Here is a 25,453-nt window from a genome sequence, read left to right as displayed (position 1 = left end):
TCGGTTTAGGGCAGCAATTCAGACAGTTAGCTTTTGGGTTTCCTTAACCAAGCTAGGAGGTCACAGATCTAAGATTGCCTAGATTTTTTTTCGGATTGTCCATGATGCCACATCGGCTAACGATGTACCCGAGGAACTTACCTAAGGTCACATTGAAGGCACACTTGTTTGGGTTGAGTTTTAGGTTATATTTTTTTAAAACAGTAAAAACAATGTCTAGGTCGGCGATTAAATCATGCAAAAACTGAGTCTTGACAAGCATACCATCAACATAAAACTTAATTTTATTTCCAATCAAATTTGAAAATACATTATTTACAAGTCGCTAGAAGGTCGTTCCAGCGTTTTTCAAGCCGAAAGGCATGGCTTTGTAATAATACAAGTTAGTTTTGACCACAAAGGTCATTTCTGCTTCATCCACTAGGTTCATCAAGATCTGGTTCTAGCCAGAGTATGCATCCATGAAACTCAATAGCTTGTACCCTAAGGTCACATCTACCATGCGGTCTATCCGGGGGAGAGGGAAGTTATCTTTTGGACAAGCTCAGTTTAGGTCGGTGTAGTCGACTCACACCAGGCGGTCTTGCCATTAGCCTTTTTCATTAGCACTAGGTTTGCTATCTAGCTCGGGTACTAGACTTCTCTCATGAAGTCCATAGTTAGCAGCTTCCCTACTTCTTCATCTACTACTAGACTTCTGAATGTAGGATCAACATTCAGTTTATGAGTTATGAGTTTTGGGTCTATGTCAGACATTTCTGTAGTTGACTAGGCAAACACATCTAAATTATTAAGTAAAAAACTTACCAGGTCAAAGATCACAAGTTTTGTTAGGCGATTTCCTATCTGTAGTATCTTTTCTGGCTTAGTCTTTGAAACCGGAACCAGGATGGTCTATTCAGTGGGTCGAGCTCGCTTATCTAAATTCTCAGGAGGTGTCTCCAGGTCATTATTGATGGCAATCTTTCCCTTTGCCTTCAAGGTGGCTACATAACATTTGTGAGATTCCAATTGGTCACCTCGCATAACTCCGATGCCTGTGTTTGTAGGGAACTTGACCGCCAGGTGATAGGTCGACCCCATTGCCCGAAGTATGTGTTAGGAGGCGAGCCCGCCTCGACTGGTACCCTCGCCCTACCAGCTGGCCGAACCACTTCCCTACTGAAACCTTTTAGAGGCACGTCGGCAGGCTAGAGATCTTTCTTACCGAGCTCCATGTGCTCTAAGGCCTCCATGTGCTCTGTCGGAGTCAACAAGAAATCTCTTCACCTTAATGTCATTGATCCACAACTTGAATACCAAAGCGTTGTCATGCGGATATTGTAATCCATGCATGTCGTCTTTAGTAAAGTAGGCAACTTCTTCCTTTCTAGGGTGCTTTGGCAGATTGTCATCTTAATGTTGCAATTCTTGACTGAAATATTCCCTACTGAGCTGGTGCACCCAGCTACTATTGACCCTTTGGTGATTATGTTGATGACCCCTGGGCAAGTCGCTCCTGTTGTTGATTTCTAGGAGCGTCCTCTTTCTCCTTGCTTGCTTGGGGTGCTTCCCTATTTTGTTCTTCAAGTTGACGCTCATCTTTGATGAACTGCCTCAGGTAACCTTGCTTATTTAGGTCTTCTATTTTGTTCTTGAGGTTCCAACAGTTCTCAGTGTCATGGCCAACATCTCGATGGAAGTGGTAGTATTTGTCAGGGTTCCTAGTGGTTGGATTGCCCTTCACCCTGGGCAGCCACTTTACATAATTATTAGATTTTATTTGCACCAAAATTTCTCCCCTTTTGGTATTTAGGGGAGTGAAGGTCTTATTATACAAGGGTGGGGTCATAGATTGCTTATTCAAACCCCTAGAAGGAGACATCTTTTTTCTACGAGGTGAGTTGTAGCGCCTACTTCTTGGCAACATATGTCTCTTCGGAGACTTGCTCCTCTTCTTGGTCTTGCTGCTACTTACTTATTCTTCAGCCCACTTTCTCTTCCCGAATAGCTCAGACCTCGACCCCAAAGCTTCTTCGGCCTTGATGAATTTGTCTGTTATGGCAAGGAACTTCTCCATGGTGGCTGGTGGGTTCAATTCAATCTCCCAGCATAGGTCAGGGTGGCATACACCGTTTTTGGCCGCAGTGAGTTACATGGTTGGGTCTAAGTCTGGGATCTGTAGGCATTCCATATTGAACCTTTTTATGTATTCTCTCAGCATTTCATTAGACTTTAAATTGCATTGAGTAAACATGTGGCCAATTTGGAATGCCTTTTACTGGTGGCGAACTAGCTGATAAACATGTGGGTGAATTGGTCCCAATTTTTTATGGAGCCAGGAGCCAGCCTTGAGTACCAAAGCCAGGCTTCTTCTTTTAGAGTAGTGGGGAAGGCAATGCACATTCTTTCATCATTATCCCCATGAAGCAACATGAGGGCTTGGAAGTTGTCGGCATGTTCTATCGGGTCTGTCTTACCTTTGTAAGTCTCAAGGGTAGGTGCCCTGAAGTTGTTTGGCCTTGAGGCCTGGAGGATCTCCAATGCCAATGGGGATTCCCGAGTTAGGCATGGTTGTTCAGATGGGTTATCTACCCTACTTGTCACTTTATTGCCTGCCTTTTTTTGGGTTATGCTCTCAAATGAAGCGAGTTGGCTCTTCTTCGCGGCATAGTGTGCACATCTCTTGTGCCTTCTTCTGGACCCCTCAGACGAGCTAGCGGCCTCAGTCCCAATGGGAGCAGTAGCTCAGCTTTCCATCGGGAGCTGATTGTTATTGGGGGCCACGTTGTCGCCATGGGGCTGGTTGTTAACTTGCCCAGGCATCCTATTGGAGACCTGGACCTAACTGTGGACCCAAGATGGAACCGGCTTGACATGGCCGACCTAATTTAGACCGGAATTCTACTGAGGTACCTACTGGTTGTGTTGAGGTACCTATTAGAGAGGCACTTGCTGGTGTTGTTTTGTTGTTGCGGCAAATTTTCTTTCCCAAAACTTCAACTAGTCACTCATTCCCTACACACATCACACTAGATCATAGAACTAGTGCACGTCGACTACTGCGGGCTCGACCACAGGAGGAGGCGCATTCACATTTTCTGGTGCGACAACTGGGTGCAAGGGAATGTCTATTTGGCCGATAGTGGCGGTAGGGATTTGGTTGTTGTTGTTGTTGTTGGCGGGCAGGTTGTTGGAAGAGGCCATTGCTTTCTTGGTTCTTAAAAGACAAAAAGGGGTGTTTAGCTTTTAGTTACAGTTACCACAAATGGTGTCAATTGATGTCACGCGATCTAGAAGCTCCATCGTGTTAGATGTCTCGGTGTCCAGGCCAAGTTGCGCTTGGCCGAACTGATAATTACTGTAAAAAGAAGAGGATTAGAGTGTCCAGGTGTCTTTACCCGAGGAGGGCACTCTGATGCTTAAGTTAGAGAGGTCTTTGTGAAATCTTTAAGAGCTTAAGAGAGCTAGAGAGTCTATAATCACACGTACCTTTTCAGGTAGAAATGAGTGCCTTTTATAGGCATCAGTGGTTAGATCCCTCTTGTAACGGGCCTGAGCTTCTCGCGGAACCGTTTCCACTTTGTTTGGGTGCCTTAATGTACGGTTGTGAGATCCGCACGAGGGTTACAATCTACCCGAGTAACTTGGTAGTGTGCGACAGTAGGCCGGTCTAACAATCGAGGTATTTAGCGCTCCAGGAATCTCGACTTGGTAATGTACTGTTGGAATTGGTCAACGGGCTATTCCTCGCAGGTCGCCATGAGTCCTTACAGCTCAGCCGGTCTCTAGGGCAGGTTTTTGTAATCTTAGGAGAGCCACTAGTTCGGCCTTGCCGAGGTGGAGGTTGCCCTGGGCGAGGTGCTCCAAGATGACTTGTCGAGATAGTTTGCTTACTCAGTGTTGATGTGTCACTTGAAGGCCACGTGTCGCAACATGATTGATCATACCAAATTACCCTTCATCACTTCTCAAAGGTTATATAGGTTCTTTTGTCATTTTCACTTGACTTTGACTGAAATGCCACCAGGTGATGGATCAGTTTCTACTATTTACAGCCAGAAACCGATTTGTTCCCCTTGAGTATACGAGTTCCCCTTATTAGCCTATTATATGATATATTGAGAAACTAAAAGTTTCTTGGTAGTTTTTCTAGCACAGAACCATTTCACATCTAGAGGTTTATAGAGTAATTCCACTAGAGACAGAGTCATCGATATATTAGTCATTCGTGTGATGTCACATGTGAACGCAGTTGATGGAAAGTTAATAGTAAGATAGAGAGGTTTTAGACATTTGTCAGAAAACTTAAGGATACTTTTAAGACAATATTAAAACAGTAAGGGTAGAGTTGGTCAATTTCCTAAACCATAAGGGTACTTAAGAAATTTGCCCAAACAAAAATTACAAGAAAATATAACAAAAGTTATAAATAAACATAGAAAATAAAAAAAAAACAAAAATTATAGGAAAATATAACAAAGGTTATAAACAAACATAGAAAATAAAAATAACAAAAAATTACACCATAGGTAAGAGTTTTTATGTTCAAACTAGGCTTTGGGCTTTACATAAGGGTCAGACTCAAATTCAGGCCTAGACATTTTCCATTAATAAAGAGGCAAATCTCAATCTAAACCCGACAAAATGCAACCCATGAACAAGGTCTATTCAACATCAATTGATGAAGACTCTTGCACAGAGGTGTACATGAGATATGTTAGGCCTGACTTGTTATTGTAGCACACGGGCCATGCTGCAGCCCAACCCATACTCTAGGTTGTGTTGAGCTCAATTTTAGGCATGGCATGACACGACAAAGTGGGCCATGTTTCCATGAGCAAGCGACCCATCTCGTAGCATGGCCCGACACAATCCGTATATATATAATATAGTTATATAATAATATAATAAGTAATACATTAATATATAAATTTTTAGGGTAAATTACAAAGACCCCCTATACTATGACTATGAACAAAGACCCCTTCCGTCCAAAAAGGCCCTTGCAATATTTTCTAATCCCCATACTGCCCTTGTAATAACTATTCGAACGAGAAAAATATTGTTCCTCTTCCCCAACCTCACGATTACACGAACAGCAACGGCGGTAATCATCTCTACCTCAAATTCCTTCATGTTTCTCTCTTCTTCCCCTTAACAGCATAGAGAACTCCTGCGAAGACTTTAATCTACGATAACTTCAGCCCCATCTGTGTAGGATTACCAAAGAGGTAACACCCATCTTCTAGAATTTCTTTTTGCATTTTCAACACTGCAACTCATTTGACTTCATCGAATCTCGACCTGTTTGTTTGTTTGTTCGGTCTGTCATCGAAACAATGAAAAAAGTTGGGATTTGTACTTAGTCTTTTGGAACAACTTTGAGAAGATTCACTCGGGCTTCCATCAAAAAAACTCTAAGGAGAGACAATAGATTGGAATATTAGTCGCATAGATGGGGAGTAGGAGCCACATGTGGTTCTCCTTCCACCAGTCTTCTTCGAGTGCCTTGAAGCCCGAATTAAAGCAACCCCTGAAGGAATTTGTGTGTCCAATTTCTAGGTCTTTAATGGAAGATCCTGTAATTGTTGCTTATGATCAAACATTCATGTGGAACTACGTTCATGCTTGTAAGAAATTGGGTTTTACACTGATCCTCTCTGACGGTTCCAAGCCCGTTTTATCTACGATAATTCTGAACATCGCATTCAAATTGACTATTCTCAATTGGTGCAATAATTCTGGCGTCGAACGACCTAAATCCATGGAGTATACCTCCACAGAGAAGCTTGTTTGTGCATTAATGATGTCTTAGGAAGAAAAATCACAAGGTGAGCACAATAAGAAAGAGGAGGAAGATGAAAAGGATGCCAAGCTTGGAACTTTTGAAAAGGAGCTGCTGGAAGGGGTTGTAGAGAAACCTCCCATTAAGTTTAGTCATGCAAAGACCAAGGTAAATCGATAGCTGACTCACTTCTATACTAGCTCGAAGGAATCAGTGACGATTACAATTCCCAGTACACCTCTACCTCTTTCCACTCGACCCTCTTGTTACTCTTCTTCATCCTCGTCTGAAATTACTACAGACAATGAAAATCTAAACCCCATTTCGTCAGAAGAGGATGAGTTTGTTTTTAAGCTCAAGAGCTCTCAGGTATTCGAGCAAGAGGAAGTCGTGATCTCCCTAAGGAAGGTAGCGAGAACCCAAGAAGAAATTAGGGCTACCCTCTATACACCTCAATTGTTGTCAACCTTGTGACCTCTCCTGGTATCACGATATTCTACTATTCAGATAAACGCGGTGGCATCATTGGTGAATTTACCCTTGGGGAAGATCAACAAGGTAAAGATCGTAAGGTTAGGGTCTGTACCACCATTGATCGATGTACTGAAAGTTGGATTCGTTAAGGCGTAGGAACACGCGGTCGGTGCCCTCCTCAGCCTAGCGCTTAACGATGACAACAAAACTGCGATAGAGGTGTTAGGGGCATTGCCACCGCTTCTGCACCTGCTCCAGTCCAAGAGTGAGCGGGCTCGACACAACTCGACATTAGCTTTGTATCACCTCTCACTCGTTCAGAGCAACTGCACCAAACTCGTTAAAATGGGTTCAATCCCGACACTATTAAGGGAAAGGGGAAGAAGAGAGATCGGGGGAGAAAGAGGAAAGGTGAGAGAGAGAGAGAGAGAAATGTGAAGGAATTTGAGGTAGAGGGGATTACCGCAGCTGCTGTGTTAGTGTATCGTGAGGTCGGGGAAGATGAACAGTGTTTTTCTTGTCCAAATAGTTATTACAAGGGTAGTATGGAGATTAAAAAATATTACAACGACTTTTTTGAATGAAAGGCTAACAGAAAGGGGTCTTTGTCTCACGGCCATAGCACAGGGGGGTCTTTGTCACAAAACAAAGTACAGGGGGTCTTTGTCACCAACCCCATAGTACAAGGCGGTCTTTGTAATTTACCCAAATTTTTATTTTAGTTTTATTATACTATTTTATTCCAATTGTATGGTAATTTTTTATTTCATATATAAACAATTGTATACATTTTTTTGTCTATTTTGTTAATTTATTTAAAAATTTCACTATTTTTTCAATTCTTTTAAAAGAATATGCCTCTTATGGCCTAACCCAATGCATGGCTCTGGCCCGCTTGGGCTCGTGCCATGGGCCATGTCAGGCCTGACCTCTTAAGGATCCCAAAGGAGGCAGGCACAATCCATATAAAGCCGATAAGCATAAGCAATTAACAAAGTCGTGTCATGCCAGCCTAACATGTCCCAATTTACACCTCTACTCTTATGTAAGTCAAGTGAAAAATAATAAAAATATAAGAAGAGGAAGAGTGAAAATTTATTCGTCTTCACATGCTCCAATTATTGTTTTCAATTCCTTTTTGATGTTCAGATGGGATTGATTAGTAAAAGATGAGCTGGTGCTACACAAAAAAAAAAAAAAAAAAGGGGGGTAGTGGTAAACTCATTAAATAGCACTTTATTGGGTTAACCATCCCTCTAGTGACCCAGATAAATGGTTACAACCCAAGCATTAATTAATGGGTGGGTTAGCAGGTTGGGTCAAAAAATTTGCTGCCCCTAACCATATTGTATAACCTTCATGTTGAGCTATGTGTAGCTTATTTTATGAAAAATCATGAGATTTTAGATTTTATACGGTAGAGAAACAATACCTTTCTCTTTTTATCTTTTTCATTTATTTTACTTCAATCTTAAAACTACAAAGGAAGATTATGTTCAATTGTGGAGCAAAATTTGGAAACCTCCAACTAAAGGATCTTGCACATTTTAGAAGGCAAGGGAAAATGATAACTACTCTCGGAAGAGAGGATGAAATCATCAACTCTTTCCATTTCTGGAATTCCCGTTAATGTTATTCCTTACAAGTCCTTAAAAGCTTGGAAAAAAACCCTTCACTAGCAAATTTATTGAAAGCCATGCCAAACTTCATTGTGAATGACTCGTTGTGGCTGCTGGGTTAGGCTCTATCCATTCGTGTTGTAGATTGGGCGGCTTTTGTTTTTTTTGGATGAAATTGTCCTCATCCTACAAAAAGTGTGAAAGATACAAATTTGGGCCTAAGTCAGTAATGGGGGTTAGACTGCTTCACGCTTGAACAAAGAGAATCTTGCTTGATGTTTTGATGTAATTGAAATCTATGTGGCCCTGGATTTGGTTTGTTAGTTTTTTTGGTTTTTTTGGCTTTATAATATTTATTATAAATATATAATAAAATTATAAATATATGTAAAATATTATATTTAAAATAATAAATAATATATAATATATTATAAATATATAAATTTATATATAATGCAAATTTATTAATTTATGATATATATAATATATATAAATATATAGAAAAACATGTATACCGGTCGGTTCAATTAACCGCCGGTATTTTAAATTGGTTAACCGAAGCCGAACTGGTACCTTCAATTTTTTTAAAAACACCGAACCAAAACCAAACCGACTGGTTCGTTTAACCGAATTTTTGGTTCGGTTTCCATCAATTCAACTTTTCAGTTTTTTTTGCTCACCCATACTAATAATGAAATAGCTCGAATCAAAATCACTAATAAGTTGAAAGAAAATGGCCCAGAAAATAGCAATTTTTCATGGGTTTCTTTTTTATTTGGCAAGCATAGATATTCACGGGCGGGTAAATTGAGCTTGGGCGGTTGAATTAAAAACCAGAGCCCTGTGATGATACCATGAGAACCTGAGTTCCAATACGTTCTGATTCAAAACAGAATAGCAAGACACCCGATGCCATGGAATTAAAACAAAATAGCAACATGTTGAATTAAAAAAAAAAAAAAAAAAAAAGCTTGATGGTACCTGGTTTAGATTCAAAACAGAATAGCTCTAATACATTGAATTAAAAAACCAGAGTTCAACGGTACCAGGTTTTTATTCAAAACGGAATAGCAAGACCTGATGCCATGGAATTGCTTCCTTCTATCGCTTTAGCAATATCGCCATTGGAAATGTTTTCTTGAAAAAATTAAATATTGAGTATCGAATGAAGGTAGCCATTGAGAGCAAGAGGAAGAAGGCAAATATTCAGTTTAGGGCTCTTGTGTTTTATAGTAAATTACTAAAACACCCCTACTTTTACGTTCAAAAGCAGCACATGTGTTTATGAATGGCACCAGGTAGGGTACCCATGCAAATTGCCCTACCCGTACCTGAACCCGCCTATCTACCCTTATCCTATATCCGTCTAACTTTTTCTCTCAATTTCACAAACTCGTCCCATCCCACCCGATTATCATATGATCAATTTAGACTTTTCTTCAATTTCAATATTAAGTATATAAAAAAAATATTAAATGTTCATTATCAACCAACATTCAACAAGAACCAACATTAATAGAATCCTTCCATATAAAAGAACAAAACAAAATAGTCTTAAGTCAAATAAATAAATAAATAAACCTAACTGCCTAAGTGACATAAGAGAAACGCTATTTCAAGAATTCTTGCTGCATTTTAATCCTCTAATGGAATATCATCTTCAATTGAAGACAAGTACATTGCATCAGCTATTGAAGAAGAACCTACCACCATTTATTATCAATATAAGCAATATAAAATTATAAATTATAATTTTTACACCATGAAGAAGACAATGACATAAAGACATTCAATACTGTGAAAGATAAAAATTTAGTTTTCTACAAAAAAAAAATTAATTGTTAACACAATGTGGAATTTTGAAATGACAGATATACGCAAAAGAAAAAAAAAATCAGGCCCCATCCTACCATTACTCTACATCAAGCATTCTCTAACACTAAGGTGGTATTTGATTGCACTTTTCAGATGCCTGAATCTAAAAATGTTGCTTTTTAGACGCCACCAAGTGTTTGATATACCCTCTTATTAGATGTCTGAAATTGGATTTCAGATCTTAATTTCTAAGACATAGAGCTACTGCTTAATAGATCAGACATAACTCAGAGGCATTTAAAATACATAAATAACCTGAAAAAAATTAATATTACATACTAGTACGGAGATATTCTCAATGCAAGGCAGTAAACGCTGCCCGAGTGGGCTTTGCCCTGAATGAAGCCAAAGGAGCCGTAGGGCACAATCCAACCTGATATTTTGCATGGATTGGATTTTTGGGCTCTACACTGGGCTTGGTCCTGAAAACTTGGGATTTAGGTCTCATGTAGGCCAATCTGAGCCCAAGTAAAGGCAATGCCTAGGCAGCGCCTTCTTTTTCTGGGAAAAGAAATAACCCTCTCCCCTTAAATTTCTGATCCTTTCCTTTCTTTTTTGGAACAAAAACAGAGACTTCGCTCCTGTTCTTCATTTGATTTTTTGAAATAATAATAGGGATGATCATCATTTTCAAATTTTCTTCTTGCATTTTTTTTAAAACAAGAACAGGGGCTTCACCCCTTCTCCTACACCATTTTTTATCATTTTTTCTCTCTTCTCTGAGAGAAAAAACAGGGGCTTCGCCCTTTCTTCTCCTTATTTGTTGATTTTTTTCTTCTTTTTCTATGAAAAAAGCAAAGCTTAGCCCCTTCTTTTCCTAGGCAATGATTATTTCTGAGACATTAAGCTTTGAAATATTACAAAGAAAAGGTTTATTTCTAAGACATAAGACTTGAAACACTAGGAAAAGAAAGTTTACTTTTGAGATACTAGGCGACTAAGTGCTCCACTGTTGCCTATGTTCACCTTGGCACCTTGAAAACCATGAGTCCAACCCAACTTTCCCAAGCCCATGGTTTAAAATGTCCATATATTTTCTAATATTTTCATGGCATATTTCCATTTTAGCAGTCAATGTTTTGGGCTCAATTGTAATATTTTGGGGTTTAGACATTCAGTGTCTAATTGTATGATTATATCCTTCACAATTTACTTGTTGTGCTGCCTTAATTAGCTAAATGAAATCTTTTTTTCCGAGTTATCGATCAAAAAAATGGCATATTTCTATTTCCTTGGGCACCAATACAAAATATTATTGGAATAGACATATTCTTTTGTGAAAACTATGAGCGCTATGTGGCGTACAAGAGACAGTATTATAAAATAAGTTGGAGACAATATCGTAGATATGTGGAAGAAAAGTATTATTGCCTACTGAATTGATATGATTACCACATTGAACTACCCTGAAGTTCTTTTCAAATATGAAAAATTTTAGTTTTTGTTAGTGTAATAGATTATTTGGTTGATCCATCAGAATTATTTTCACTTTCTATCAGTTTAAATTTTTCTTAAACTCACTCAATCAAGTAGTTTAAGAACAATTTTACAGCGCATTCAGTTTAAACTTAGTTTCTTAGCTTGGTTTGATGGTTTAGAATAAGATAATAATTTAAAAGGGTGTGCATTATTTTACAATGTTTCCACCATGTCTATAAGTTTTGTTTCCATATGACATTTCCAACATGTTCAGTATTCGGATTTTCGATATTTCCACTAACAGCAACATTTTAAACCTTGTACACGCCTGGGCTGAGGTGCAAGGAACACCAGGTGTGCGCCTTTTGGGGCCGTGCCTGGGCCTAGGGAAGGTGCATGTCTTGAAATGCACCTCGTTTGTGCACCTAGGCCTAAGTGCACAGCACACCTGTGAAATCACTAGTTTATAATTGTATATACACATTTATGTAATGGAAAGGTATAAATGCAAGGTATAAAGATGAAATGAAAGGTATAAATGCAAAACATAACCACTCAGGCTTGTACCCAGCCTGAATTGTGTTGGATTTAGCTTGAGATAAGTTTGGGTTTGACTAATTCAGGCTTTGACATCAAGTTAGGACAGGCTCAGACATGAATTCTAGATCTTGTGGTTGAGCTAGGGTTGGTAAATTCATCCCAATTTGTATCCTTAACCACCTAGGTATGGGCAATTTGATATGTTATGACTATTGACCTAATCTTCATCATTTTGACTTTAGGTTGGACTTCCACAATTCACATGTAAGTGACGTAGGCATAGAAGCAGAAAAGGAAATCATCAAAGAAGAAATCAAGTTTCTTCATAATCATGAACTTAGTTTTATTAATTTGTTTCCTAGTTTTTTGGTGTCTTAAACATGGTATTTTAAAGAATTATGCTAGAAAGATTTTAAAATTTTGAATAATAGAAAACAAAATTATTTCATTTTTCTTTAGCATATTTTCTAGGCACCAAAGCTTGTTCATTTTGCACAATTTTATTATTAGTGGATAGTTTATTGAATGATCTATCCAACAAGACCAAAATCTTGTAAGTATGACATGTTTGAGAAAGTCGTGGCCGTTTTAGTCATATTGTGATAGGGTGCTACTCTGATGAGATTTGAGTCTTTCTACTTTCTTGGTCTCTTTTTGAGTTGTTTTGGTTAACAATGGATTATTAGAATTGCTTTAGAAGCTAAAGTCCTTATTTGTGTATCCCTATATGTAATGGGCATACTTCGGTCCTTAGCAATCAAGAGTTGTACCTAGCTAGTTTTAATCTAAACCAGAGTTGGTGGAAAGTTTGTGGAAATTTATGAGTTGCGGGAGTTGCCTACTAAGAGGGGCCTCAGACAGTGAGATCCTCTTGGCCCTTTCCTTTTCACCTTAGTTGCTAGCCTCTTGAATGATCTGATAGTCTGATGTGGAAAACAGGATTAAAGGGTGGAGAGCTGAGAGAGGAATGGTGGTTACACATTTGCAATTTGCAGATGAGTTCATCTTGTTCTATCAAGGGGAAAAGGAGGAACTAGTAAACTTGAAGGGGGGGTAAATTAATGTGAAGAGACACAAGGGCAGCTGTCCTCTGGTCAATTTGGGAAGAAAGAAACAACAGGATCTTTAGAGATGTTGGAAAATCTAAGGAAGATCACTTGGTTTTAAAAGCCCACGTGACAACTTAAGTCACATGGGGCGGAGCAGGCTTGGGGAGATGATAGATGGCAACATTCATCTATCATCGTCCAAGTCTCGCCCTCTCGACTGTGGAGGGGCTAAGTTGGCGAGCAAAGTAAAAGGACGTCGTCCTCTGTGTTGGGTCCAACGGACAGCCGGCGACACGCAAAAACTCAACACTTCTGATCGCCCGAACCCACGCTATTCGAGAGGTAGTATAGAAGAGAAGGAAGAGGCCGACCAAGGTTGGATAAGCTGCGGCTCAGATTCTGAATATGATGAAAGTTCGGAAACCTATGGGAGTTTAGGCAGCGCGGCAGATGAAGCTCTATCTAAAGTTCAAAACAGGGATCCTTTTAGCCTGGATTGTTTGTTCTTAGGGGATTCGGTGGAGGAGGGAAAGGAGGAGGGGGAGGAGCAAGTGAATGATCTTAACCCAATTCTGGCTGAGCCCCCCCCCCCCCAGTTATAGTGCCCTACAAGAGGCCGAAAAGGAGGTAGCTCGGGTCTTCTCAAAGCCGAACAAGGGTACCTCACAGAGAGGTACTTACTTGGGTACAGAAAGGGGTCATTGTGTTGATACAGCGACAGGGATTTTCTTCCCCCAACTCTTGGAGACAGAGTGCTCTAATTTCTCAAAAAAGAAAGTGACTAGCACTCCTTCGCCTTTGCTCTCTCCTCACTTCTCTGCCTCAGGTAAATCCCTCAACTCTATCAATACAGTTTTGGATACTGATTAGCACTCTGTGTCTCTTGTTGCAGATTCTCTTCCCAACCAAGAGTCGGAAGCCCTTGGTCTGAAAGCCACAATGTGTCTACAAGGGGGGGAAGTGGCTGAGGAAACTTGCAGAGAAACAATAATATGGGAAATCTTAGAAATCCTTTTGGGTGAAGTGGAAATGAAGGAATTGCAGAGAGGGAGCCTGGAGGGGACAGAAAGGACTGTAGTTGGAGGTAATGTGAGAAGGAACAAGAAGTTTCCTAGGAGTGAGGAGAGTGCATCTTTAGAAAACGATGAAACTAATGGGGAAGAGTCAGTTGCAGAGTTTGTGAAAAAGTTGGGGTGCAAGCTGAAGAACCCGAATGATCTAAAAGCCTACATGCAAAAGAAAGAAGACAGCAAGTTGAAGTTTAGAAGGCTGAGTGAAGTGGAGAGGGGGACAAGAAGTTTGAAGTGAAAGGGATTAGAAGAAAAGGGTCTAAATAGATCTTGGAGGAGTTAGGGTTAAGGCTAAGAGTTTTCAATGAGAATCCTAAGTTGGAATGTGAGGGGGTTGGGCAGCATTCGGAAGAAAGCAACAATTAAAGAGGTAATTAAGAAGTTTAATCCAGATGTGGTAATGATTCAGGAGTCCAAAAGAATGGATTTTGATTGCAGATGAAAAAGGAGTGTGTGGAGTTCTAGGGGTATAAAGTGGGTGGCTGCTCCTTCGTGGGGTTCCTTAGGAGGGATTGTGACCCTGTGGAAAGAAGAGATACTCATAGGTGTGGAGGAGCTAATTGGAGATTATTCTGTCTCCCTAAAGTTCAAACAGGTGGACGATGGATATGAATGGGTACTAACAAATGTGTATGGCCCCAATGACTATAGGCAGAGGGAGAAATTATGGGAAGAATTGAGTGACATTAGAGGCCTCTGGGATAGACCTTGGTGTGTGGGAGGGGATTTTAATGTAGTGAGATTTACGGAGGAAACCAACAACCCCAGACAGAGAATGACAAGAAGTATGAGGAAGTTCAACCAATTTGTGGACTCTTTTGAACTCAAAGAACATCCTTTCCTAAATAATAACTTCACTTGGTCCAACCTTCAATCAAGGCCAATTTGCTCTAAGTTGGACAGATTTTTGTTCTCAACAGATTGGGAGGAACATTGGGGCAATATTACTTCTAGGGCTCTCCCTAGACTTACTTCAAACCACTGGCCTATAGTGTTGGTCAAGGAGGAAATAAGAGTAGGGCCTACCCCTTTCAAGTTTGAAAATATGTGGTTGACTCATCCGGGTTTCATTGAGAAGATCAGAGAGTGGTGGGAGCAAGCTAATCCGGTAGTTGATTGGGAGGAAATGAGGTTCCACAAGAAACTCCAATACTTAAAATCTCAATTAAAGGAGTGGAATAGGCTGGAGTTTGGAAGATTAGAAGAGATAAAACAAGTTCTAGTGGAGTAAATCGAGGATTTGGACCTGAAGGAAGAGAGAGGCCCCTTTGGAGAGGAAGAAAGGAAGTTGAGATGGGTTTTGAGGAAGCAAATGGAGGACATCCTGGTTAAGGAGGAAATCAGTTGGAGGCAAAAATCCAAGTGTAAGTGACTAAAGTAGGGAGACAGAAACACAAGGTTTTTCCATTCAGTGGCAAATGGAAGGAGAAAGAAGAATTTCATCTCTAATTTGGAAGTTGATGGAGCAATTTTGTCCCACCCGGCTGAAATTGCAGAGGCTCTAGTAAACCACTTCAAATCTATTTTTAGAAGGCCTATGAATGAGAGAGTGTGGTTGGAGGGTTTGGATAGGCCGACTCTAAGTGCAGAGAAGAGAGAGTGGTTAGAAAAAAGATTTGATATGGAGGAGGTAAAGGAAGCAGTATTCTCTATGGATAGGACAAAAGCTCCGGGTCCTGATGGGTTCACAATGGCCTTTTACCAGGATTGTTGGGATATTTTGGAGAATGATCTTAGATCGGTTTTTGAGGAGTTCCACAGAAGGGGTGTAATAAACCCGGGCTTGAACTCAACTTTCATTGCCTTAGTCCCAAAGAAGAAAGATGCTTCTCAACCTAAGGATTTTAGACCTATTAGTCTGGTGACTAGCTTGTACAAAATCATTGCAAAGGTGTTGTCTCTCAGGATAAAGAAGGTGCTCCCCTCTATTATTGCACCCAACCAAGGTGCTTTTGTGGCGGGAAGACAGATCACTGATCAGATTCTCATTGCAAATGAGAGCTTGGAGAGCTTTAGGAAGTCAAAGAATAAGGGAGTGGTTTGCAAATTAGATTTGGAGAAGGCTTTTGACTTGGTTGATTGGTCTTTCTTGATGGAGGTGTTAAGGAGTTTTGGTTTTGGTGACAGGTGGTGTAAGTGGATCTGGGGCTGTGTTAGGACTTGCCATTATTCTATCCTGGTGAACGGGACTGTGGTTGACTTCTTTCCTGCGTTGAGAGGTCTAAGACAAGGAGATCCTCTTTCCCCTTTTCTTTTCACCCTGATTGTTGATGTGCTTGGGCGATTGATCCATAGAGCAGACTCGAGGAATCTGATAAGAGGGTGGAGAGTAGGAAGGGAGGAGGTTCCCTTAACTTTTCTACAGTTTGCAGATGATACTATCCTTTTCTGTGAAGGAGGGAACTTCAATTGGATCCGAAATCTAAAGTTGACAATACAACTTTTTGAGCAGATATCTAACCTCAAGGTAAACTTCGATAAGAGTTGTGTGGCGGGAGTGAATGTGACCGAAAGAGACCTAAGGGAATTTGCAGGTGAGCTAGGTTGTGCAATTACGGACTGGCCCCTGACATATTTGGGCCTCCCTTTAGGAGATAATCCTAAGAGTGTTAGTTTTTGGGCTCCGGTAGTGGAGAGGTTTGAGAAGAGGCTAGCGGCCTGGAAGAGAAATTATCTTTCTTTAGGCGGAAGAGTCTCTCTCATTAGGTCTTACCCTAGCTAACCTACCTGTTTACTATATGTCAGTGTTTAAGATCCCCTCAAAGGTTTCAATTCTTTTAGAAAAATTAATAAGGAACTTTCTCTAAGAGCCTGGAGAGGAGAAGAGAGATCATAGGGTGAGTTGGGAGGTGGTCTCTAGGTGTAAAAAACTAGGAGGTCTTGGGATTGGTAATTTCAAGAAAAGGAATATGGCTCTACTGGGGAAGTGGTTGTGGAGGTTCTCTTTGGGAAGGGATAATTCGTGGACTAAGATTGTGGCTAGCATTCATGGGCTGGAAGACAATGGCTGGGATCCTAGAATCTTGGCAAGGGCTTCAGCTGCTTCTCCTTGGAAATCCATCCACAATCTACTTCCAGTTTTCTCCCCTTTGATCAGGTATGGTCTAAATTCTGGTAACCAAATAAATTTCTGGGAACATCTTTGGGTCAGGGATTCTCTTTTGAAGACCAGTTTCCTTCCTTGTATGCTCTTTCAGACTTGAAAAATGAACCCATATCTTCGTTCTTGGTCCCTTCAGCCTCCACTTCTGGCTTTGGATGAAACCTTGGCCTGCGAAGGGCAATTAGGGATACAGACTTGGATAGCTTGGTAACTCTGCTAGCCTAACTTGGGGGTGTCTTCCTAAACCCTGCTAAGGAAGACACCAGATTTTTTACCTTTTCTAGCTCTGGTACCTTTTCTTGTGCTTCATTCTTTGAAACCTTAACTCATCCTCCTATTCCCTTGGGGTTGTCCTTTCTAGTTAAGGAAATTTGGAGCAGGCCTATTCCTCCTCGGGTTGGTTTTTTTTGTTGGGAAATTTTCTTGGAAAGAACCAACACTTTAGACTTACTTCAGAGAAAGAAACCCAACTATTGTCTACTTCCTAATAGATGTGCTCTTTGTAAAGCTGATGGGGAATCTGGCTACCACCTCATGGTCTCTTGTAAGGTTGCTAAAACTGTTTGGGAGTGGGTTTTCTCCCGTTTTGGGTGCTCTTGGTATCCTCCAGAGACTGTCCAAGGTTTGTTTTCTCCTTTTTTCAGTTGGCCTAAGAAGCGAGGAAAGACAATGTGGAGGTATATTAGGGCAGCGGTTTGCTGGTCTTTGTGGGAAGAAAGAAACTCACGCATTTTTTCTGACAAGGAAAGAACATTGGAAGATTTGTTAGATCGAATCCTTTTAAGAGTTCTCCACTAGCTAAAATCTTTGGAGTTGTTTTCAGATTTTCCTATGGATGACTTGCTAAGAAACTAGAAAGAGATTGCTTCCACTGCTAGATGCAAGAGAACTCTTATAAAGCTGAATTTTGATGGCAGCAGCGTAAGGAATCCAGGGCCCTCTGGGATTGGAGGAGTCTTCAAGAATGAGGAAGGGATTGTTATTGCTTTATTCTCTAGCCCTATTGGAGAAGATGACTCTCTTAGGGCTAAGATCCTTGCAGCGCTTGAAGGTATTCGAAGAGCAAAGGAATTAAATATTAGCCGCTTGACTCTGGAAGGTGATTCGAAGGTGGTGGTTAGTTGGTTGAAGACAGAGGACAGTGGTTTGTGGAACTTTAACAATGAAAAAAAAATAGTTCTTATGGCTGGGTAGGGACATTGAGATGTACAGCTGGGTGAAGAGGAGTGCCCCTTTATATCATTATTCCTTTGCGGATGGGTTGGCCAAGCAAGGAGTGAATAGGGAGGCTGTTTTTTGGGCCAGTTTTTAATATTTTTCTTTGCATTCCCCGTGTTTCTGTTTTTGGGGAGCTAAGTTATTTTATCTCCCCCTTTATATCCTTATTCATTCTCTTAATTTAATGAAGATGTTGTTATTGATCAAAAAAAAAAAAGAAGCAATTGATGGAATAACCATCAAAATTATACATTGGCTGAAAACAATAGAGCTTTTCAAGGACTTCTCAGTTGATGACATCTTCTGCTTCTTTGATGGCTGGAATTTAGGATCCATGGAGTCCTATTTTCCAAAGGGTAAAGCTGAATTTTGATGGGAGCTCTTTAGGCAACCTGGGCCATTCTGGAACAGGTGGAGTTCTAAAGGATGAAGAGGGCAGACTAATTGTTATGTTCTCCGGGCCAATAGGAAAAGGAGATCCACTGAGAGCAGAAGTGTTGGCTCTACTTCAAGGTTTAGGGCTGGCTAAGCAGATGGGTCTTCATCAAGTTGAGGTAGAGAGGGATTCTAAGCTAGTAATTGGGTGGATGCAGTCACAAAGTTTGGGAATCTGGATCTATAGACAGTTTGTGAGGGAAATAAATTGGCTAGCAAGGGAGATAGGAATCTTTTTCAAGTGGGCTAAAAGGTTGGCTAATGGGTTAGTTGATATGTTGGCAAAGCAAGGGAATTTTAGAGAGAATTTGTTTTGGGCAGTAGTGTAACTAGAGGTGGAAACAAATCGAGTTTTTCATGAGCTATTCAAGCTCGGCTCGTGAAAAGCTCGACCCGCATCGGTTTAAGCTGAACTTGAGCCCGATATATAGGCTCATTTGCTAATCGGGCCAATCTCAAGCCCAATAAAGCTCGGCTCATGAGGCTCACAAGCCTGATATATATAATAAATAATTTTTATTATATGTATAGTATAATAATATTTATATATAATATTTTTATTTTTACATGTACGATAATAAATAATTTTATATGTTTAATTTTTATTTTTTATAGGAAGCTTGGCTCACGGTCAAGCTCAAACCGAGCTAAGCTCGAACATGTAAGCTTCTGAGCTTAGCCAAATTCGAGCTCAAGTCTCTAGCCTGAATCAAGTTCGAGCTCAAGTCTAACATTGTTTTGGCGAGCCAAGCTTGAATAGCCAGGTTTTCAGCTCGAATCCATCCCTAATTGTAACTCAAGATTGTAGAAAACCCAGATAATTGAATCTAAGTACAGTCCTTGTAATTGAAATTTAGAGTTAAAATTAATGGAATAGAGAGCTTGTTTGGAGTTACCTATGGGTTACAATGATCTTTTCCTTCCTTTCTCCTTTCTACCATTGTAACCCTCAAGGTGCAACATTTCTCATATCTCTTCTCTTCCTCTTATCTATTCAGATCTGGATCTCTATACTTTGCTTATTTATTTTAAAAAAGGCAAAGTAAGAATTTATATACATAATCAAAGAGATCTAGATATCTTTATCTCATAATTAAGATCCCTAATTTCTCTTCTCTACCAACCACACACACCTTAGTAGGACTTTCTCCTTCTTTTCTACATCTCTAAGCCCTTTAAGCTATAATTGCTGGAGGATTGCTATATGGAGAACCAACTTTGGAGAAATTTGCTGGCACTCCAAGGAACTGTTCTCACCGTGGCGTTAAGTTGATTTTTTTCTTTTATAAATGATGATATCTCATATAATGTGAGGAAGGGATTTCTTCAAAACAGCAAAATATAAGAGGAAGATTTTGAGGAACGGAGACAAAACAGAATGCAAACTTCCCTCACCTCAATAGCGGGATAAAAAAGGATGCAATCCCAATCTTTTCTGAAGTGATCTTGCTTGAAACCCACCATGGTGATAAGTTATTGTATTAGATTGTTCTACATGCATGCCAATGGGAGATGCAACAGGGAACAGGTTGTCATAACATATGTTCTATATGCAGTATCTAATGTAACTTGGCTCAATTTTACAAAAAGTAGTTAATAGATAGAAATAACAGTTGCAAGAATAATACAAATATAAGAGCACGTACACAATAAACGTAGGAAATTAACTGATCCGTTTATCACATTTCATAAAAAAGGGTACCTACTTTCACAATGGTACCTACTTCAGAAGTAAATTCCACTTCTGAAGTGCTTGTTTTTAATGGTCATATAAATTCAATATAAATAAGAATTTTTGGAATCCATTGGACTTCATTACGGCTCCAATCATGCATAGATATCAATTAATGCAAATTCTATGGTACAAAACAAAATACATCATTTTTCCTGTACAGTACCATGAAATGCACCTCAAGCTACAAATGTTGAAATATGAGCACATTTTATTTATCAATAACAATAAAGCATTTTATTTTAGAAATAAATAAATGTAAATAACAGTAAAGGGATTATCAGCCTCAACTAACCATTCTTGTGAGGTTCAGCATCAAAATATAATTTCCCCTTTGATGTCCAATTCCCCTATATGTTAGATTCCTTGCCAACCCCTGTTTCGCCAGCCTATCTGCTATACTGTTAGCAGGCCTAGGTATGAGGTATCCACTGTATGGTCTCAATTCCTTTACTAACACTTTAGCTTCTCTGTTAGCAGGCCTATCTGCCCCCTTCAATCATTATATTGTTGTACCTCATAACTTTGTTCCTTTCCAAAGATGCCAAAGGAGCCCTTAGTTCTATCCTAATTGAATCCCCAATGCCAATGGGTCTTGGATACATAAACATGAAATCAATGTTTTAAAAGGCATGGGATGTGGAAGGCATATGTCTGGAGGTGTGCCTCTAGGCCTTGAGGCATAAGCCAGAGGTGTTGATGCCTCTGAGGTGTACACCTCAGGTGCATGAAGTGAAGTGTGCACCTCATGCATGCCTTATGCACTTCTCTCCATCCCTTTTCCTCCTCATCCCCCTCCCTCCTATGCCTCCTTGTGCTCAGGATGCTTATGCCTCTTACATTCTCACACTTCCAGGTAGTGGAACACCTCGTGTCATGCCTCCACATTTTAAAACATTGACCATGATATCACCCATATGGTTTCTAATCATTCTTATACCTGATGGACCCAGGTTGCCTATGCTGCAACCATCAAAATTCAGTTTGATATACGGTAGCTATGATTGCCTATGAGGACTGTAATGTTGCACCTCAGGCACTTGCAATACTGATGTTATGATGTTGTACTTGAGTCAATGTGCAACATTAAAGTGCCCATGGTGCTATATTTATGGCTCAAGGTACATTTTGTAGTATCTACCAAAAGACATCTCTATGTACCTAGGGGCTAGGGTTGCTCATAAATTAAAAGGATCATTTACTAAGACACCACCCCTACTTTGCAACCACTTTACTAATTGGTGGTTCTTTTCCATGGAAGTGTTAAAATGACATTTTTCACTCATGTCTATTCAACCAAAATAATTAAAAGAAAATAAGTAACTGAAATGTCAATTTGAAATAACAGAAGAGAAAAAAATAAAAATAAAATAGACAATAATAAGAAAAATAACAGAAAATAATAAATTACAATGAAAAATAAAGGAAGATAACAGAAAATAAAAATTAAAAATATTTTTCTATTATTGTCTTTTATTTTTCTGTTATCTTCTTTTTATTTTTACTTTAATTTTGTTTTTGTCCTTTTGTTTTATTTTCAGAATAAAATAATGTGAGGGAGGGCTTTTGTTTCTAAGTGGAGGGTGATATGAGACTTTTATATGGGTACTTTTGGAATAAAAAAGCAATTATTAAAAGGATATACAAACAGTTCCTAATGGATGGTGCATCAAGTAAAACAATTGCAAACTAGATTTTAAACTTACAAACAAGGGCCAAGGAGATTCGAACCCAAGCATCTAAGTTGTGAGGCATCAAATCTAGCACAAGTCCATATCTCGTTTATTAGTTATAATTATCCTAGTTCTAGATTTTAACTTATATTTTATTTTCTTGGTTCATGTTAAACATATATATTTATAAATATAAAAAATAGTTACACTGGTTTTCTAAGAAATAAAATATAACCAAGCCGTGTGTTGGGTGCCTCCCCTGAGTTCATACTTCACATAAACTATGAAGTATGTGTCTCTGTCTTAATCTTATGTGCTTAATTTGCAGATATTTAAATCTAGATTTACTGTTGATACCCTTTTTTGGGGGGTGTATTTGAATTTTAATAACGAATCCATGTTTATCCTAAATTTTCTACTGTATCCATGCATATCCAAAGCGTATCCTGATATATCTCTTAAAATTGCCTTTCCGATACTCTTTGCATTTCCTATACTTTAAACCTTGAACACCACAACACAAAGTGAAGGAAAGTTGTTAGATACATGACATACAGCTAGTGAACTTATTGTCATAATGCCATATGGTAGAGATGAAATATGAGCATTAAAATGCTTACAAATATTACTCCAGCTGAAAACAACGATCCACCATAGACAGCAAAAATATTTATGCAATAACACAATGTCCGGGCTTGTTGAAAACAATGAAAAGCACATACTTTCTAGATTTTACATTCAAAATAGAAACATGCAATACTTTTTAGTCATAGTAAGATAAATGTAGTCATACCACACTTTCTGGGACTCCTGGAGAAGGCAAAGGGAGATTTTTTGGCGGACGACCACGAAGATATGATCTCTTGTCAAATCGCCACTTCCCAATTTTCCCATATGTAAGCTTACCCTGAGTAATCATCTCCACATAAATAACTAGAAAGCAAATAATGAATCTAAATCATAATCAAGAATCATGTATTGATAAATTAAATTTCAACATCACAGAATAAATAAATGCAAATAAACTAAAGATTGAACTAGCACATGGTTTGGGGCATCAGCTCTTCATGATTTATTAGCTTACCTTTAAAGAATAATCGCATCCATAAGTGAAATGGATGACAAATCCCAAGGTGGCTGAAAACCATTTCAAATACTATTAAGGACATTTTCTGGTAATATATTAAAGATCTGTAATTGGGAAGAATTTCAAAAACTAATAAAATAGATAATTAAAGAAGGTAAGATGAAAAACCTGTATCATGAAGTCTTTCTGAAGAATATGTTGCATGCCATGTAATGCAGATGCAACAGCATATGCATACCTTTGTTCAACATAGAAATGACATAATCATGAGATTGTCAGTAGAACCAAAATGAAATACTCTCTGCAAAAATATAAAACTGTGCATGTATGAAATCCTTCTGAAAATATCCTTACATTTCTAGAACCCATCCAAAAGCCTTGTCAGTCTCTGGGTCATCTTTCATTCTCAATGGCACATTCATCCATGTTGGTGCAATTTTTTCTAGGAAAGACTGAAAAAGGTATTAGATACCATAGACAACCAACAAATTGAGTGTTGGTAAGGAATAAGAACTATAACAATGGTAACAATGACTTCCAACAGTTTACACCAATGGAACTCTTGATAAAGCCACGGTTATTCCTTATTTTGGCCAACATTTATACATGGAGAGAAGCAGTCTATTTGAATCACAGCAGAAAGAATAAACCAACCTTCTTGATAATTACAGGAAAATTGCCAATTGGGTCGATATTTGTTACTGGACCTTTCTCTTCTGGGTAAAACTTCCTTATTATTTTCTCATTTTCAGCAGGCTTGATGTAGAAAAATGGGAATGCTGCTGGATATCCTCCATGTGACAAGTTAGGGAGAGGATTTACAAAGATGTGATCAGGCTCTGCCATCAGTATATACCTGCATTACTCATGGAATGCATACACATTCAAATTTATTGGATAATCAAAGCACCTAAAATCTTTATAACATAGAAGTGAACTTACTCCTCCTCAATTGTTGCCTTTTCCAGCCATTGCACAAAGGCCCAAGGTATATTTAAGACTGTTAGAGTTGACTAAACAGGGGGAGGAACAGGGGCACCGCCCCTTCTTTTATTCTTCATATTCTTCTTTTATTTTAGTATTAGTATTTTTTTCACCAGCTTTTCTAGGTTTAGAATAGAGGCTCTGCCCCCTTCTTTTGTTCTTAATTTCTTGCATTTTTTAAGCTTCTTTTTGTTCTCATCATTGGCATCTGAAACAGGGGCTCCACCCCTTCTTTTCTTCTTCATGTTTCTTCTTTTATTTTAATATTTTTTCACCAGATTTTCTAGGTCTACAACAGGGGCTCCGCCCCCCGCTTTTTCTCTTCATTTTCTTCTTCTGTTTTAGTATTTGCTCCCTATGTATTGTTGGTCTAAAATAGGGGCTCCACACCCTTCAGGTCTTTCAAATTCTAACTTTCTCACCTTACATCCCCATTCTTCTACCCATTGGGATAGTTCCTGCACCTCCCCCACAGCTACCAGCTCACTTTTGTGCAGATTTACTTGCAGATACAATTCCAAACCACCTCAGCAAATCCACTTCATTGTGTAGTTGTTCTTTGGATATGTCACAAAATAGGAGTCTATCATCGGCATGTCATCAGAGGATTTTGTTGGGCATTCTGCTGTGAGAGCAACTAAAAAGTAGAAATATTGTTTCTTCGAACTTTTTTACCTACATGAGTGGAGGTTTCCACATATTCATTGGCTTTTGTGACAGATAGTCATGCCATGAATGGAACACCAAGGAAAATTTTGGATTTTAGTATACAAATGAAGAATTGGTTAAACAAAAAAAATTAAATACAAAACAAGATAAGTTTAAAAAACAAAAGATTTCTCTCTTTCTCCTTAAGTGAGACTTTTTTTTATCCATGCTCTTTAAGTGATATTTTTAAAGGCCTTGGGCTGGAAAAGCTCATCCATGAAGAATCTCAGATTATAAATTATCAAAAAAAAAAAAAGAATCTCAGATTATATAAGTTGAGGCAAAATAGAAGTATAGGACTATAGGTCTACATGTGACTATGTGAATAGAGACAATGATACAGTCCAAGAAAATTTACTATCTGCAAGGGTGAAAGAAAAGGTGGTTTACCCTCAAGAGCTGCTGAACAAAGAGAGTATCATCCTTTCCACATATAGGAATAAATTTGATGCTGAGGAATCAGTGAATCATGCATTTCTGAATTAGTGGTCAATTTTCCGCACAGTTGGCTGTTAGTAGAAACATTGGCAAGTAAAAGGAGGTCTATTGTTAGGAGGCTTGTGCCTTTTGCTGTTTTCAGGCCATTTGGGCTGAAAGAAATGCCTGCGCTTTTTAAAAAAAAATTGGGTTTTGAAGAGGTGGGGTTAAGGAAAGCTCATTTTTTCGGTACTAAAATATAATTTGTTAAAAGAAAAAATAA

General features: G+C 39.0%; 1 protein-coding gene and 1 pseudogene across 1 annotated transcript; one reads left to right on the top strand and one right to left on the bottom strand.

Moving 5' to 3' along the window:
- Nucleotides 1-5,437: 5,437 nt before the first annotated feature.
- Nucleotides 5,438-7,414, top strand: LOC148871491 (U-box domain-containing protein 38-like; annotated as a pseudogene).
- A 1,879-nt stretch (nt 7,415-9,293) lies between these two features.
- LOC148871490 (hydroxyproline O-arabinosyltransferase RDN1-like) lies at nt 9,294-23,485 on the bottom strand. The gene is made up of 5 exons (XM_088973823.1): nt 23,416-23,485; nt 23,230-23,299; nt 23,059-23,111; nt 22,768-22,881; nt 9,294-9,563 (listed from the first exon to the last, which is right to left on the bottom strand). Exons 1-5 carry the CDS (start codon nt 23,428-23,430, stop codon nt 9,549-9,551), a joined length of 267 nt encoding a protein of 88 aa, XP_088829949.1. The 5' UTR covers nt 23,431-23,485; the 3' UTR covers nt 9,294-9,548.
- Between the last annotated feature and the right edge of the window lie 1,968 nt (nt 23,486-25,453).

This window comes from Nelumbo lutea, chromosome 2 (genome assembly GCF_056320005.1).
Source record: "Nelumbo lutea isolate HS-2025 chromosome 2, American lotus-T2T, whole genome shotgun sequence".
In the NCBI taxonomy this organism is placed as follows: Eukaryota; Viridiplantae; Streptophyta; class Magnoliopsida; order Proteales; family Nelumbonaceae; genus Nelumbo; species Nelumbo lutea.
Note: the sequence above shows the minus strand (reverse complement) of the source record. Positions and strands in the feature narration are given on the sequence as shown.

Excerpts from the sequence above, each read along its gene's own strand:
- LOC148871490 (XM_088973823.1), bottom strand. Across the intron at positions 23,112-23,229 it reads AGAAAGACTTCATGATACAG|CCACCTTGGGATTTGTCATC; the intron begins GTTTTTCATCTT and ends AATGGTTTTCAG. Across the intron at positions 22,882-23,058 it reads GATGCGATTATTCTTTAAAG|GGTAAGCTTACATATGGGAA; the intron begins GTAAGCTAATAA and ends ATGATTACTCAG.